General features: G+C 36.0%; 2 protein-coding genes across 2 annotated transcripts; one reads left to right on the top strand and one right to left on the bottom strand.

Annotated features, from left to right (window-relative positions):
* The first annotated feature begins 676 nt into the window (after nucleotides 1-676).
* Nucleotides 677-3,721, top strand: LOC137717561 (cysteine-rich receptor-like protein kinase 29). Its single transcript, XM_068456965.1, has 7 exons — nucleotides 677-1,554; nucleotides 1,843-1,971; nucleotides 2,092-2,234; nucleotides 2,313-2,523; nucleotides 2,627-2,858; nucleotides 3,040-3,190; nucleotides 3,343-3,721. Exons 1-7 carry the CDS (start codon nucleotides 678-680, stop codon nucleotides 3,658-3,660), a joined length of 2,061 nt encoding a protein of 686 aa, XP_068313066.1. The 5' UTR covers nucleotide 677; the 3' UTR covers nucleotides 3,661-3,721.
* Nucleotides 3,722-3,906: 185 nt separating this feature from the next.
* On the bottom strand, nucleotides 3,907-9,148 carry LOC137732949 (probable alpha,alpha-trehalose-phosphate synthase [UDP-forming] 7). The gene is made up of 2 exons (XM_068472200.1): nucleotides 9,066-9,148; nucleotides 3,907-4,252 (listed from the first exon to the last, which is right to left on the bottom strand). Exons 1-2 carry the CDS (start codon nucleotides 9,146-9,148, stop codon nucleotides 3,907-3,909), a joined length of 429 nt encoding a protein of 142 aa, XP_068328301.1.
* Nucleotides 9,149-14,606: the final 5,458 nt, after the last annotated feature.

The following is a 14,606-nucleotide window of genomic DNA, read 5'->3' as shown; positions in this document are numbered from 1 at the left end:
AAAGCACTAAAGGGATTGTAATCAAATTAGGATTTGATAGTATTTTAATAGACTTTAAAATCAGAGTGTAATCAATTAAGAGTTTGAAAGAGGATTTTAAAAGATTTGAAAATCATGGTGTAGTCAAATTATGATTTGAGGGGATTTGAAGAATACATCCAAATACATGAGTAGTCAATTAAAATGTTAAAAAATCCATACAAATCTAGGTATAGTGGGAATGCCAAAGATTTGCTAGGATTTTTATAAATGAAGGATTTTGATGGATTTGAGGGTGGGAAGTATAAATACAAAATGTCATCAAATGTTTGGTTCGTCACATAGTACTCTCTGAAACGGCGGGTCATAGCCCAAAGCGAACAAATGAGCCAAAATCTACAATCCTCGCTGCCTACTTTACGTCCCTCCAATTATTCTTTTATCATAAGATCAAAACTAGAATTACAAAGTTTATGGGCTAATTAGACATCCAAAACATGTGCTTAATTAACTTCATTTTACCTCAGCTTATTTTCTCTCCGAGCTGAAATTTCAAAGGTAACCAAAGAATAATTTTCAACATCGCATACATTTCTGACTAGCAATTTGTAGCAAACACACTACTAATTGATACAAATTTGATAATTATCAAAAACAACAAAACAGTGGTCAAATCACCAGGCACATGGTAGGAGATAATGTTCATACATAATTTGCAGATCCATTGGTTCACACAAGACAAATATACAATGATTTCCTCAACCTCTCCATTTTTTCTCTCTCTCATAATTCTGTTACTAATCGCCAATACCAGTACTCAATCCCTTGATCGTCAGCAACCTTTTCTACGTGTGGCATGTTCTTACAACAAAGGCAACTACACCAACAGTAGTGTCTACCAGACCAACCTCAATCGTCTTCTGCCTTCTCTCCTCCTCAGCAATGTCAACAGCAACGGCTATGGCTTCTACAATTACTCTTTCGGTGAAAACTCCGACCAAGTTTACGCTATCGGACTTTGTAGAGGAGATCTTATAGCCGATGCTTGCAGTGCTTGCCTTGGTAACTCTACCAATATTCTCACACAGAGTTGCCCTAATCAGATGGAGGCAACTATATGGAACGAAAACTGCATGTTGCGCTACTCAAACCGCACGTTATATGGAATCCTTGAAGTTCTTCCTGCTTTTTATCAATCGAATTCAGAAAACGTTTCGTCATCATCGTTAGTGGTTGATGAGTTCAACCAACAGCTCATGACACTGTTGGAAAGTCTAACAAATGAAGCTTCGGGAGGTGGTTCGCTTAGGAAGTATGCAGTAGGAAACAAAAGCGTAACAGATTCTAATCGGACGATGTTTGGCCTTGCGCAGTGCACTCCAGATTTGTCCACCTTGGACTGCAACCATTGCTTAAAGGGTGGTTTGGAGTTTATTAGTAACAGTTTTTATGGGAAGGATTCTGTGAGGTTTGTTAAACCTAGCTGTAATTTAAGGTATGAGGCTTACCTCTTCTTTGATCCGGTGATCGGATCATCGGGATCTCTGGCACCAGCCCCAACTTCTCCACCATCAGGTGTGTATATATATATGTGTGTGTGTGTGTGTGTGTGTGTGTGTCTGTGTCTGTGTCTGTGTCTGTGTGTTTCATTTGATAGTATGCTTTCAAGGTAGCAAAATATGTGGTTTAGTTAATGATGTGAACTGGAAATTAGAAAAAATTCTAATTCCACCTGCAGATTCTGTTGGGGGTCCTCAACTTCAATAGAAGATCAGATATTACTTGTTATTACTTTTTAAGAAGTCTAGGTTTGAATTAAATGAAATTTCAGCCACGGAAACAGAGGATTTCGGGTTTTTGTAGGAAAGAAGAGTACTCATACACCTTGGGTTATCATTATACCTATTGTGGCGACTGCTGAAGCTTCGGTACTAGTTATATCCATCTGCATGTATCTGAGAGCGAAGAAGAGAAAGAACGGACTTACTGAAGGTACATTCAGAATAATTAGTTTTTCTTTAATTACTTGATCCACTAAAAAAAAACTCCTATATGCAAATATGTAGAACAAATAATAAACTTGTTTTCTTAAATATTTCCTAATGCTTGCAGAAGAAATTACAAATGCAGATCAAATTACAAGTGCAGAAGCCTTGCAATTCGACTTTGACTCCATTAGAGTTGCCACAAATAACTTTTCCGAGGCAAATAAGCTTGGACGAGGTGGATTTGGTGCCGTTTACAAGGATGTGAATGTCTTGTTGTACGAATAATAATGTTGGATGTGCGCCAAAGTGAGATATATGTTAACTTGAAAAATTGATTGAATGCAGGGTAGGCTTGCGAGTGATGAAGATATAGCAGTGAAAAGGCTTTCTAGAGATTCTGCACAAGGAGACTTGGAATTTAAAAACGAGGTCTCGTTAGTGGCAAAGCTTCAACATCGGAATTTGGTTAGGCTCTTAGGTTTTTGCCTGGAAGGAAATGAAAGGCTTCTTGTCTATGAGTTTGTCCCTAATGGAAGCCTTGATAAATTCATATTTGGTAAGGTCTGCTTTTACTTCAAAAGTTTATTTGTGTGCAGTTCGTGCTACAAATGAGGACAAATATTGCATAATTTTATTTTTACAGGAATATGTATATGCAGTCAAGCGTGCAAACTTGAATTGGGATAGTCGCTACAAAATTATAGTAGGCATTGGACGAGGGCTCCTTTACCTTCACGAAGATTCTCGTCTCAGGATTATTCACCGTGATCTAAAAGCTAGCAACGTATTGCTAGATGCAGAAATGAACCCCAAAATGGCTGATTTTGGGTTGGCAAGGTTGTTTGTGCTTGACCAAGTGCAAGGCGAAACCAATCGAATTGTGGGAACCTAGTAAGTATTAGACTCAAAGATACAATGTTATGGTAGTGTACCTATAATTTTGAAGTGCATGTAAAGAAAGCTCCTAGGAAATGCAACACAAGTAAAGAACAAGCAATAGGATAATCTTAAGAAGAATAGTGAACATTTCCATCCAAGGTAAAATTGACCTTCTTCTCTTATATATGTGCAGCGGATATATGGCTCCAGAATATGTAATGCGTGGACAATTTTCAGTTAAATCCGATGTCTATAGCTTTTGTGTGTTAGTTTTGGAGATAGTAACTGGCCAGAAAAATAGTTCTTTCCACCATGAAGGCAATATGGAGGATCTTCTAAGCTATGTAAGTACCACAAAATAGTAGGCATTTGCATGTGTCTTTAAAGATTTGGGACTATATTGCTGCAGTTAAATACACAAAAAATGAAGGAAAAAGTGTCTTATTTTGTGTGTGTGTATATATATATATATATGCTCATTCGCCAAATTATGCAGGTATGGAAAAACTGGCGAGAAGAGACAACTTCGAATATAATAGACCCTACATGGATTGCTGGTTCAAGAGGTGAAATATTGAGATGCATCCATATAGGATTATTATGTGTGCAACAAAATGAAGCTGATAGGCCGACAATGGCTTCCGTTATTCTTATGCTTACTAGCAACTCTCTTTCTCTTCCGGAACCCTCACAGCCAGCATTTTTTATGGTTCGATCAGACATGACAGCAGTTGAAGGGTTAGATCAATATCGAAGCAGCTTTATCAAACAATCAGTAAATGAGGTTTCAATTACGGAACTATCTCCTCGCTAGAGCTTGTTGATGGGCACTCCATTGTGAGATGTTTGCAGTGTAATTCAGCACCACTTTGATCCGTTTTATTTTAAATGATGTAATGCATTCTGTGAGTAGGTTCCAAATGCCTGAAGAGTTCTTGCAAAAGTTCGTCTTCCCGTAACAATGCAACTCCTTAGAGATGGCATCTCCTCGTCCTACTTCGACATCTCCTCGTCCTCGTCCCACAATTTTCTTAAAAAACCAAGGCTTCCTTCGATAGTACTAAGTCAGCCTGCTTCCCCACGTGCATGATGTGAAGGTCTTTTTTGCAGCCACGCCTTTACTGACACTATATGTGGCTTCACTTGATCTGCGACGTATTGACCACTCCCAGCAGACTGGTTCATTTGCTAGCACACTTTCTAAATGGTCTAGTAACTCTTTAGCCTGGCTGGATCCAAAACCAAGATCTCCATCTTGATGGTGCCGAACAAAGGCACTCTCCTTGGTTTCAATGCTAGAAGCATCAGTGGCTTCTGTATAGAGTTTCGTAACTGGTTCAGCTATCTGTATCAACCCAAAATCATTGCTCTGCTCGCAAACTTCCCAATCCTTGTTGGCAGACCACCTAACAAAATTCAATTTATATTAAAACCAAACAAAAACAAGGATAACTGTAAAGGACAAATAGATAATGGATATCCCTTCCTCTTCCATTGACCCAAAAACAGTGTTTTTAAATCACACCAGAGCGAATTAATGGGAGAGATGACCTCTTGTCTCGTGCTCATGTTTGAGGCATCATAGTACCATCATAAAATAAAGAAGAAACTTATCACAAAAAATTAAATATATACAGAGTAATCAGAAAATATACCTCATGAGTATTACAAAAGTACGTGATTTCACCAATATTTTGTTGCACACACAGTAATCCAATTTGAATGAATCTCATTATTTCACTCCAGGAACCAGTTCTCAAATTAAAGTGGGATCGATTAGATTCGAAGTTGTCTTTCCAAGTTTTCCATGCCTGCATCATTTGTGTTTAATGTCCCCGAAATTTTTTTGGAATTTTTAGATTTAAGCCCTTGCAACTGTTAAACTCTAAGATAAAAACCCACATATATTATAACTTCTAAATAAAACCCAAATTTTGAATACGATGTCATGTTGGATAAAAGATGTCCATGAATTTGTGTTTATTTACAAAATCATGCCACTATATCTCTTATACGTTTCTTTCAGACATTTAATTTGTTTGATATATTTTAATTTTGTGTGAACTCCTTCAATCCAAAACCTAATTAGATCAAATATATACGGACATATATTCTGCATTTATGTGTACTAATACCATAAAAAGAAGTAGGTAAATTGATTTTGTTACAAATTTAAAATGTAGGCACATTAGTTTTGTAAAAAATGAAAAAATAGGTCAATTAAACAGTAGGTAAGTTATTTTCATAGTAGGTAAGTTAGGTAAGTTATTTTCATAGTAGGTAAATTATTTTCATGTAATTATACCCTAGGTAAATTATTTTCATAAAATTAAACAATAGATATTGTTGAAATTAAACACTAAGTTAGGTTCGATCAAAAAAAAAAAACACTAAGTTAGGTATATTCCAATTGAAATTTATTGTCAAACTTTAAAAAAAAAATCCAAATTAATTCCTCCATCTAGAACCATATTTCATGGCTACAAGACCTTGCCAAATTCAACATGATCAATTAAAACAAAATTACAAGAACTTTCCATATTGGTTTAGATGGGGGTACATTAGGGATCTTAAAAATATAAAAACTGACACACAAACTTAATTTGGTAAGTTGTTTAGTTGGATCCTATTCATTGGTTTTTATTAGGATAAATATTATATGATGGGCTATAGGCTAGATAAATATTATAGATGAATTTTAGTTCATTCTTTGGTTGCACATTCACTAATATGTATCAAATATTTTGCTTACATAGATTAGAGGATCATCATTCTCGTCATGCGTGGCGAAAAGAACTAATCTTTTGTTCACCATCATATATCTCCAAAACTAACATAGCAAACCTATAAACATTAGATTTTTCAGAAAAGTGCCCATACATATAATGGCAGATTTAGAATTTTAACTTTGAGTGGTCCTAATGTACACAATCCAAAACTTTTTGAGACAGAAACAGAACTAAAAACCGAAGGGGTGGGCAACCAAATTTTCCTTTTGGTCTGAAACATAGTAGGGTGTATGAGAGACAGAGTTTGTAGTAGAAGGAGAACTAAAAACCGACGAGTGGGCTCACTTTTTGAAATACTGTAGTATATGGGTTCTATTTTTAGGGATGTGCTATCTACACATATTATTTTACTTTTCACACATTTTTGATAATTTCTGTCCGTTTATCTTCTTTAATTCATCCAATCCGACGGTCGAACATTAAAAAGGTGTGTGGGAAGTAAAATAAGATGTGTGGATATTACATCCCTATTTTTATTTCTTTTTACATTTTAGTGAGTGTATTTAATAAAATGCAACGTTTTAATTAAGCAAAACACAGTCGTTTTGTTAGAAAAATTGGGCAGCTCGTCTCATCTTCTTCCCAGCTTCTCTGCAAATTTGCTACAAACAACGATGGTTGCAAGGCGTCACCACGGACATCACAGCTTCTCTGCATATCAGCCTCTCCACATCTATGGAACCGAAGAGGTCCCGACCACCTCCGCACCACCACCTTCCAAGAGAACCAAGAGGTCCTCAAAGGTCCTTTAAAAAAAAAATTATTGGGACCACCCGGGTCCCTCTATAGATCCGCTCATACACGCATATATATTCTGAAGCCATATATTCACTGTAAAATGAACAAGATGAATGCCATAAACTCAATTAGCTTTGATGGAAACTTTTCTTAGTAATTATGCTCACTCTTTCGTTGTTTTGATCTTTGAGTCGATTCTATGGTACAAATGAAGGGTAAACATTTATTGATTATTAACTTATGCTGAAATATGAACGTATTTAGTGACCTAAAAGCTAAAACCACATCTTTTAAATCCTTTTTTGTGAGAGTTAAAATTGAGTTTGCGCAACTCAACCTGGACCCACTTGCATCCGTATATAACTCAATAACGGTACTGGGAACATAATCAATACTAAATTCAAATGTTGACAACTTCAATTAAATACCTAAATTAAATGATTAAGGCTTGATGTAAATCTTCCAATCCTGAATTAATTTTCAACCTATTACATTTATAGAAATGCTTTTCTGGTCACCAAATCGAATAAATTCTTCTAAACATGATATTTTGTGGTTATAAAGAGTACAAAAGGTGTTGATTAGGTTAGAACATTTGTATGGTCAATTGATGTTTCATCACCGTTGAATGAGAAATGACTTTTTATGTGTAAGAAGTCAAACAAAGTTTTTTTTGTAACTTAAAAAACCAAACAACTTTTGGGTCTTAATTGTCTTGGGGTTCAGTTGGGCAAGCTTGAGCTGGCCCAAACTTGTCTATGGTACCACATGCGATGGTTCAATATTTTTCGAGATAGAGACAGTAGGCAATGATCGATTCCATTGCAAGAACAAGGAGAGGCGCCACTAGTCCACGCAGAAAACTTTGAGATCACATCAGCATTGGGTTGAAATATAGGACTAGGATTCTCTCCCCTTTCATCTTCTATTCTCACATTCTCTTTTTTGCCTTTCTCTTTCTAAGAAAAATTAATATAAGATGTTGACGTGGTTTAACCGTGATCGTTCAAATAGAAGGGGAGGGAAAGAGAGGAAAAAAAAAAATCCTACTCCTGAAATATAAACATGATCATCCAATATATCATTCATAGGCTAGCTAGCTCTAGCTGCATGCATATCCCTATCATTTTGTTGTAGAAAAATTACACAATATTACGAGGTTTAGGTAGTAGCTAGGCTTCGGTTTGTTTCTTTCATGGCTTCAACTCAGATCTAGCTGCCCGATTAATTGATATATCAAGGTCTTTGTAATTGAATTTACCACTTCGGACGATGACTTCCTCTTGCAAGGTTTATATGATTCAGTAAGAGCTACAAAATTGATATTACTAACAACATTGCAAGCTAGAACATATTCATTTTATCTTCATTGCAAGCTAGATTATATGCATCAGAGTTTAACATGTACCTTAAAATGAGAGAGACTAACATAAAACGGAAACAGAAAGACGACAGTATTCTGAACCTTTCACTTTTCACATTGCATGTAAATTATTCTCCTTGAAAGTACTCGTGAAAAGAGATTTTGAATTTCATGTGATAAAAAAAGTGTTTTCATTAAAGAGTGTAGCAGGTGATGGAACTACGAGCGATTTTAAGGGTGGATATTATTAGTACTCCTATACCGTATGCTGGGGACGGAACTACCAACGAAACCCATGTGTTGTAGCCCACCTTAATTTAGAGAAAATGTATCAATTCTAAGATCATCTCCAAATAAGATGTCAACTATTAAGTGGAATGTCATGTAAATTTGAAGGTATGAGTAAGCTCCAACCGATATGTCAATCCTAAGTGGATTGACATATGCGTTTTCATATGTCAAATTTGACATATAAGAAAAGGTGATATCAAATAATTTTTAATTATTTTATTGTGTGAGTCTCATTAATGCATCAATTATAGATCTTAAAAATTTATTTTAATTGATTTATTTTTAAAATGAGTTATACAAATATCATTTGTAACAAAAAAAACATATCGATTAGTTAAAGAAAAAAATCTGACATTACCACGTCAACTATGAAATTAACATTTGACATTTATCTTTTAACATTCCCATTAAAAATGCTCTAAGCCACCACCCCATTCTCACCCCTCAACCCACATCCCTCGCTACCTCAATGACTGAACCAACCTCAATATGTATAAAGTAGGGGTGGGCACGAGCTGGGCTGGGCCCAAAATTGGAGGCACCGGACTGGACCCGCTTGAAAATACAACGAGGCGGGGCGGGGCAGATCCTGCAAAAATTGAAAGAGGAACCGGACCTAATCCAGCCTGTTTGAAACGGGCCGGGTCCTCAAGGCCTCACAAGTACATTTCCAATTCCTTCCCTATCAAATTTTCCTGTACAACCATTCAGTAAAAATCTCAAAATTCAATCATAGTTTATACACCCAGTTGATCTCCTTAGGAAAAACCTTCAAAGCAACAAACTTTAATTTTTTTTTTTTTTAAATTGAATTTTAGACAACCCATAATCCCAGATGACTAATTTCCTAAGATTGCATTGCAATATAACCCAATTGATCAAAATCCAAAATTTAACAATTTACCATAGCTTTAGCTCCAAGCAGTGATTGCATGCATCAGAAAAAATAACAAATTCCTTCTCTGGATCCCTTTTTTTAATTACTTAGAATCCCCGACAAACAACTTGAAATCAAGAAACAAACCAGAGAGATATCACCAATGGAAGACACCAATCTCCTTCTCCGTGAAGCCATTGAGGGAGGCGGTGTTGTCCTTGTCCTTCTTGATCATCTTTGCCATGCGACCGTCAGCAGAGCTCGGCTTCCATGCAAATCTCAATTAGACGGAGGAGATGACTAATTCGTCGTTTCGAGTTGTTTGACTTCGTTGTTCGTCCCCTCGAGTTCGACTAAGAGAAAGATTGAGAATCAAGAGGGATAAGAGTTCGACAGAAAGAGAGACTGAGAATGGGAGGGAGAGATCAAAAGAGAGGACTATAGGAGAGAGAGATCGAGAGGGAAGACTGAGGAGAGTCTGGGAGAGTCTTCGAGAAAGTGACAAGGTCAGATTTGAGTGTGAGACTTGAGAGTGTGTGTGAGATTAGAGTGGCACGGCACTGAGCTGGCCCTGTTTATTGGATATGGTTCGGGGCGGGGGCCCGAGTTTTCAAAATACTGGATCCGCCCCGTCCCGTTTTGTATATAAACAATATGGACCCGTCTCGTACCCGCCCCGAACTGCTATTACCCTCCCCTACTAGCAGGCACAGGGCCCGTTTGCCCACCCCTAGTACAAAGTCATTGACTGCATGATGACAATCTTGAGAGCACAAATAATTTTCATTTACTTTTTGAAAGTATCTTTTGTATCTCATGTTTTCATATATATATATATATATATATATATAAAATAAAAAAATTAAAAGTGTGTATCCGTAACAAAAGAGATTTTTTTTCGTGTGACGGGAACGCAGAGTGGTACATCACATGTCACTATATAAATTGTGAGATGTGTGTGTTAAAAAGTTAGTAACTTAAAAAATAAAGTTTTCCAACACTTGTATAAATACACGTGGTGTACCACCCGTGTTCCGGTCACAATGAAAAATTTCTCCCATAACAAGGCTATGTAATATTACTATTGTATTGAAATTAACACATATTATTTTAATTAATAAACGTACCTCAGACAAAAACATAATATAAAAGTGAAATGTATCAACTTTATCGTTCATCCTTATTATAACACGTGAAATAATCATACATGGTTCCGATACACATAAAGGATTCTCCACAAAAATGGAATTGGTAAGAATGACTTAATAAAGCAAAGCAAATCTCCTCCAATGCATATGCATGTTGCAGACATGCAGTAGATCTTTCTTATAAAGCAAGATCCCAGGTTCCCAGTTTAGCAAATGGATGATTGCAAGAAGAGAGGGCCATGATGAATATATAGATATTAACTGAAGGCGCAATGATATATAATATTCTGGCCTGCTGGGTCCAATATCTGAATGATGGAATTATGGACCTACTGTACAGTTCTGTGGAATACGATGCATAGCCCTTCAACTCCCCAAACCCTAAAGCTAGAGAGAGAGAGACACAGTATATTCCTCTCATTTCAACAATATTAAAGTCAGTCTCTCATGATTTTCTTGCTTGGAAAACAGTGGAGATGGGTCCATAAGGTTTGAGGAACGCATGTAGATGTATAGTAATATTATTCACGCGGCCATGATCGTCCTGACGAACCAAAGGTTATACGCTGCAGGACTTGCAGCCTATCTGATATCTAGAGGCAAACGCAGTCCATTACAACTTGCTTTTAGTTATTGTCGTCGAATGTATATATGATTGGTAGTAAGAACATGAAAACCAAGAACACTGGATTTTGTCCACTCACTCTAACTCAACAAAAATAGATCGGTTCCTTACGAGGCTAAAACTACGTACAAATTCAAAATTGGCGTATGAAATTTGTTCATGTTGTTCGTTAGAATATTTTTTCACTCTATTGCATTTGTTGAACTTAAAGCATCCAACAGAAAATCAATGTTTAGTATGAGGTCGATTGATAAAACACAAGACAAAAAATTATTGTATTATGTTACAACAACTCTCATACCATGCATGTCGAAGTTAGTGATATTCTCACGTAGATCAAATGGCGGTTTAATGATCAAGTCGAAAGGCGTATATCGGGCCAAACGAACAAAGCATTGCATATTTAAACTCTTGTGTGAAGAAAGTTAAGGTTTTACCATAAAATTAATTGGTAATATGGGGAGTACCCATCTTACTTATAAGCTCATGCATGGTCTTTCCTTCCATTCATGTGGAATTCATTCTCAACACGCCCCCTCATGTAACGAACTTTCAAGCCTAACACATAAACAACATAACGAGGTGACGTAGAGTGCATGTGACCGTTTGACTTCACACGTGAGACAACCAGCTCTAACACCAAGTTGAAATTAAGAGTTTATGACAAATATAAGAATTCTCAACAATCTCACAAACTTGAATACAACTTTAATTCCTTTATTCTTTTCCATAAGGAGGTATTTATAAGATTACAAATGAGTAATACGAGGAAATAAATCAATACAATCCTTTGCCTACAAGACAATGAAACCTAGACCAAATCAAATTATATAAAATCACTAATTAAATAAAATCCCTAATATACTTTCCTTTTTATTTTTCAACACAATATTCAATTTGGTTTTATGAGCCGTCATTTCAAAGAGAACGGCAACGTGAGTCAAACACATTACTTTGCCATGACATATGGTCCTTTCGGCCGAATTCTATCATTTGCTAGCCCAAAACGGGATTTTAAAATTTTAGGACATTTTTAGTATTTTGCTATTTGTTTAATTAATTTCGACTTTTTAGCCAAAATGGTCCTTGATATTTGCATAACACATCACTTTGGTTCTTGAGATTTGAAATCTATAGAAGTGGTCTCTGAGATTGTCAACCATCAATCATTTTGGTCCTTCCATGCAAAATTATGTTAAATACAGATCAAAATGACAAATATACCCTCAATTTAATAAACAATGGCCCAAAATGATTTGACAAATTTTGAGGGTATTTTGATCATTCTATTCTTATTTAATGGAGATTTTTCAAGGAATGACCAAAATGATTGATGGTGGACAAACTCAATGACCAATTCTATTGATTTCAAATCTCAGAGACCAAAGTGAGGAGTTATGCAAATATCAGGGACCATTTTAACTAAAAAGTCATTAATTTCTTGTTAGGATTGCTATGAACTCTAGAATTAAGTTAGATTATGAATAGGTCTTTTTGGCTTTAATTTGTTATCTTTTAATAAATTAGAATTAAACTTTGAGATTTTCTCCTTTTTTTTTTCTTTTTATTCTTTCAAGAATACGATGGCTATTCTTCCTTTCGTCACGTTGCATTATGTACAAGGGGTGTGCTATCCACACACCCCATTTTACTTCCACACACCCCTTGATAATTCATGTCCGTTGATCTTCTTCAATTCATCTGATCCGATGACCAAAAACTAAAAAGGTGTGTGAGAAATAAAATGGGGTGTGTGGATATCACACCCCGATGTACAATACGTATGTAATCACCTGGCTTTATGGGAACTCAAAACTTTAATAGTTGAAAGGGGTGTGCTATTCACACACTCCTTTTTACTTCTCACACATTCCTTGTTAATTTATGTTCATTGATATTCTTCAATTCATCTAATCCGACGTGACACACCCTGATCCAAAAGGTCCACCTGGACTCCGAATCAAGCTGTGATGGCCGACACTGGAAGGTGACAAAGCCATAAAGTGTAGTGATGTGGAAATGTGAATAAATTCAAACATAAAAGTGACAAAATGCAAGAGTGCGCATGTAAGGGGGAACAAACTCATTTCATACGTGATGTCAGAGCATAAGTAAAGTACAGTAAAAGTAGAATGAGAATTATACCATCCAAGATAGTCACCTATACCAAGATTTTCCAAAAGTCATCGTCGACAAGAAAACTCAACTACTAAACCTGGAGGGGGCAAAAAACAAGGGTGAGTGGGCCTAAAAGTAAAGTTTTGTAAAAACCTTTTCGAAAACATAATAACCCCTCGCTATAAAACAAGTATAGTTTCCAAAATATACATACTACGTATAGTATGAAAGTATTTATCGTAGCCTGCAATATCTCAAGAATTCAATACGTCACAATATATTTCGTAAATAATCATCTAACGTTCGGCGGTCACATAATCTTACATAAACAAACATATCATATTGAGTGTTCATCGACATATGCTGACATATGAGTTCATGCAGAGGTATTCTGACATGAACAGGACTGGGTGTAATAGTGATTTACGCTCTAGTACTACAATCACGTGAACTGGTGCCAAGTGCATCACATACGAGTCCTAATTGCCTATAGCAATCTAGGACATGACTAACACCTACAATGGATCCAAAATGAGTGTACGGTGCGATGTAAACATACATGTGAAAGATTGGCCCTAACCTGGGCAAGTACTAACACCGGTGCAGCAACGATGAGCAAATAACGTAAATAAAATCATACAACGGTAAATCAATAATTCACGTCGACATAATACTATTTATTGCCGTATATATGAATAGGTATCCGTAATAATATGCATACCTGTGCATCCCGTGGATTCATAATAATCTCACAATTTTCATCAACGCGACAATTCTTATAACATCAATTTAATTATGGCATCACTTAGAAAATGCATTATTAATCTATGTCTGAAAACTCAAATAATATATATATACTATATAAAAGAAAAGACCCACCCACATATACTTGCAAAGTTGTAGCCGTTCGAACTAGGAAAATCGGAGTCTCTGATAGTAACCGCACATCAGCATAATATTAAGACCATTAGTAAAACTCCACTAAAACAATTAAATTTGGGAAAACGGAGTGCACATTTGAAATCAGGGCGTCAAAATACGCTAAGAAGGGTCCCTGGCAAAATTTACAAAAAGTTAACGGTCAACGAAAGTTAGAAATCTCGCCTCCAGGAGCATTTTCGTCAATTCACTCTTTTAAAATTAATAAACTCGTGAAATTAGAGACGGGTTATTACAAGACGGCTGAAAATTAAAAGAATGTGTGAGAAGTAAAAAGGGGTGCATGAATATCACATCCCTAGTTGAAAATTTGAAATATGTTACCTTGGTGTTATAGAATTAGTAACAATGTACATTTGTTTGGAGTTTTTTTTCCTCAGATTTATTTTAGAAATACAGAAAATAAAGTGGAATACACGAGAGGACTAACATATATAGAGGAGTAAATGAAAGATGGTAGGAGAGATGTAAAATAAATATAAGAAAATGTACACAAAATGAAAATTAAAATAAAATATTATTATTAAGTTTTTAGTTTTTTTTTTTTTTTTTTTTAAGGAATTCTATTGACTTGTTTTGATGTGTTTTTAAAATGACAGAAAGCACTTTTAGAGAAAATAATTTTTGGTTCCAAAAACATTTTAAGTGCTTTCTACAAGAAGTATCAATTATGTGCTTGTCACATCCCGGCCCGGGACGGATTACTTCCCGGGCCCGCTCTACCACCGTAGCACGATATTGTCCGCTTTGGGCTTACCATTCCCTCACAGTTTTGTTTTTGGGAACTCACGAGCAACTTCCCAGTGGATCACCCATCATGGGATTGCTCTCGTGCGCTACTCGCTTAACTTCGAAGTTCCTATGGAACCCGA

This window comes from Pyrus communis, chromosome 1 (assembly GCF_963583255.1).
Source record: "Pyrus communis chromosome 1, drPyrComm1.1, whole genome shotgun sequence".
In the NCBI taxonomy this organism is placed as follows: Eukaryota; Viridiplantae; Streptophyta; class Magnoliopsida; order Rosales; family Rosaceae; genus Pyrus; species Pyrus communis.
The sequence above is the reverse complement of the archived record's forward strand: the minus strand, read 5'-3'. Positions and strand labels throughout refer to the sequence as shown.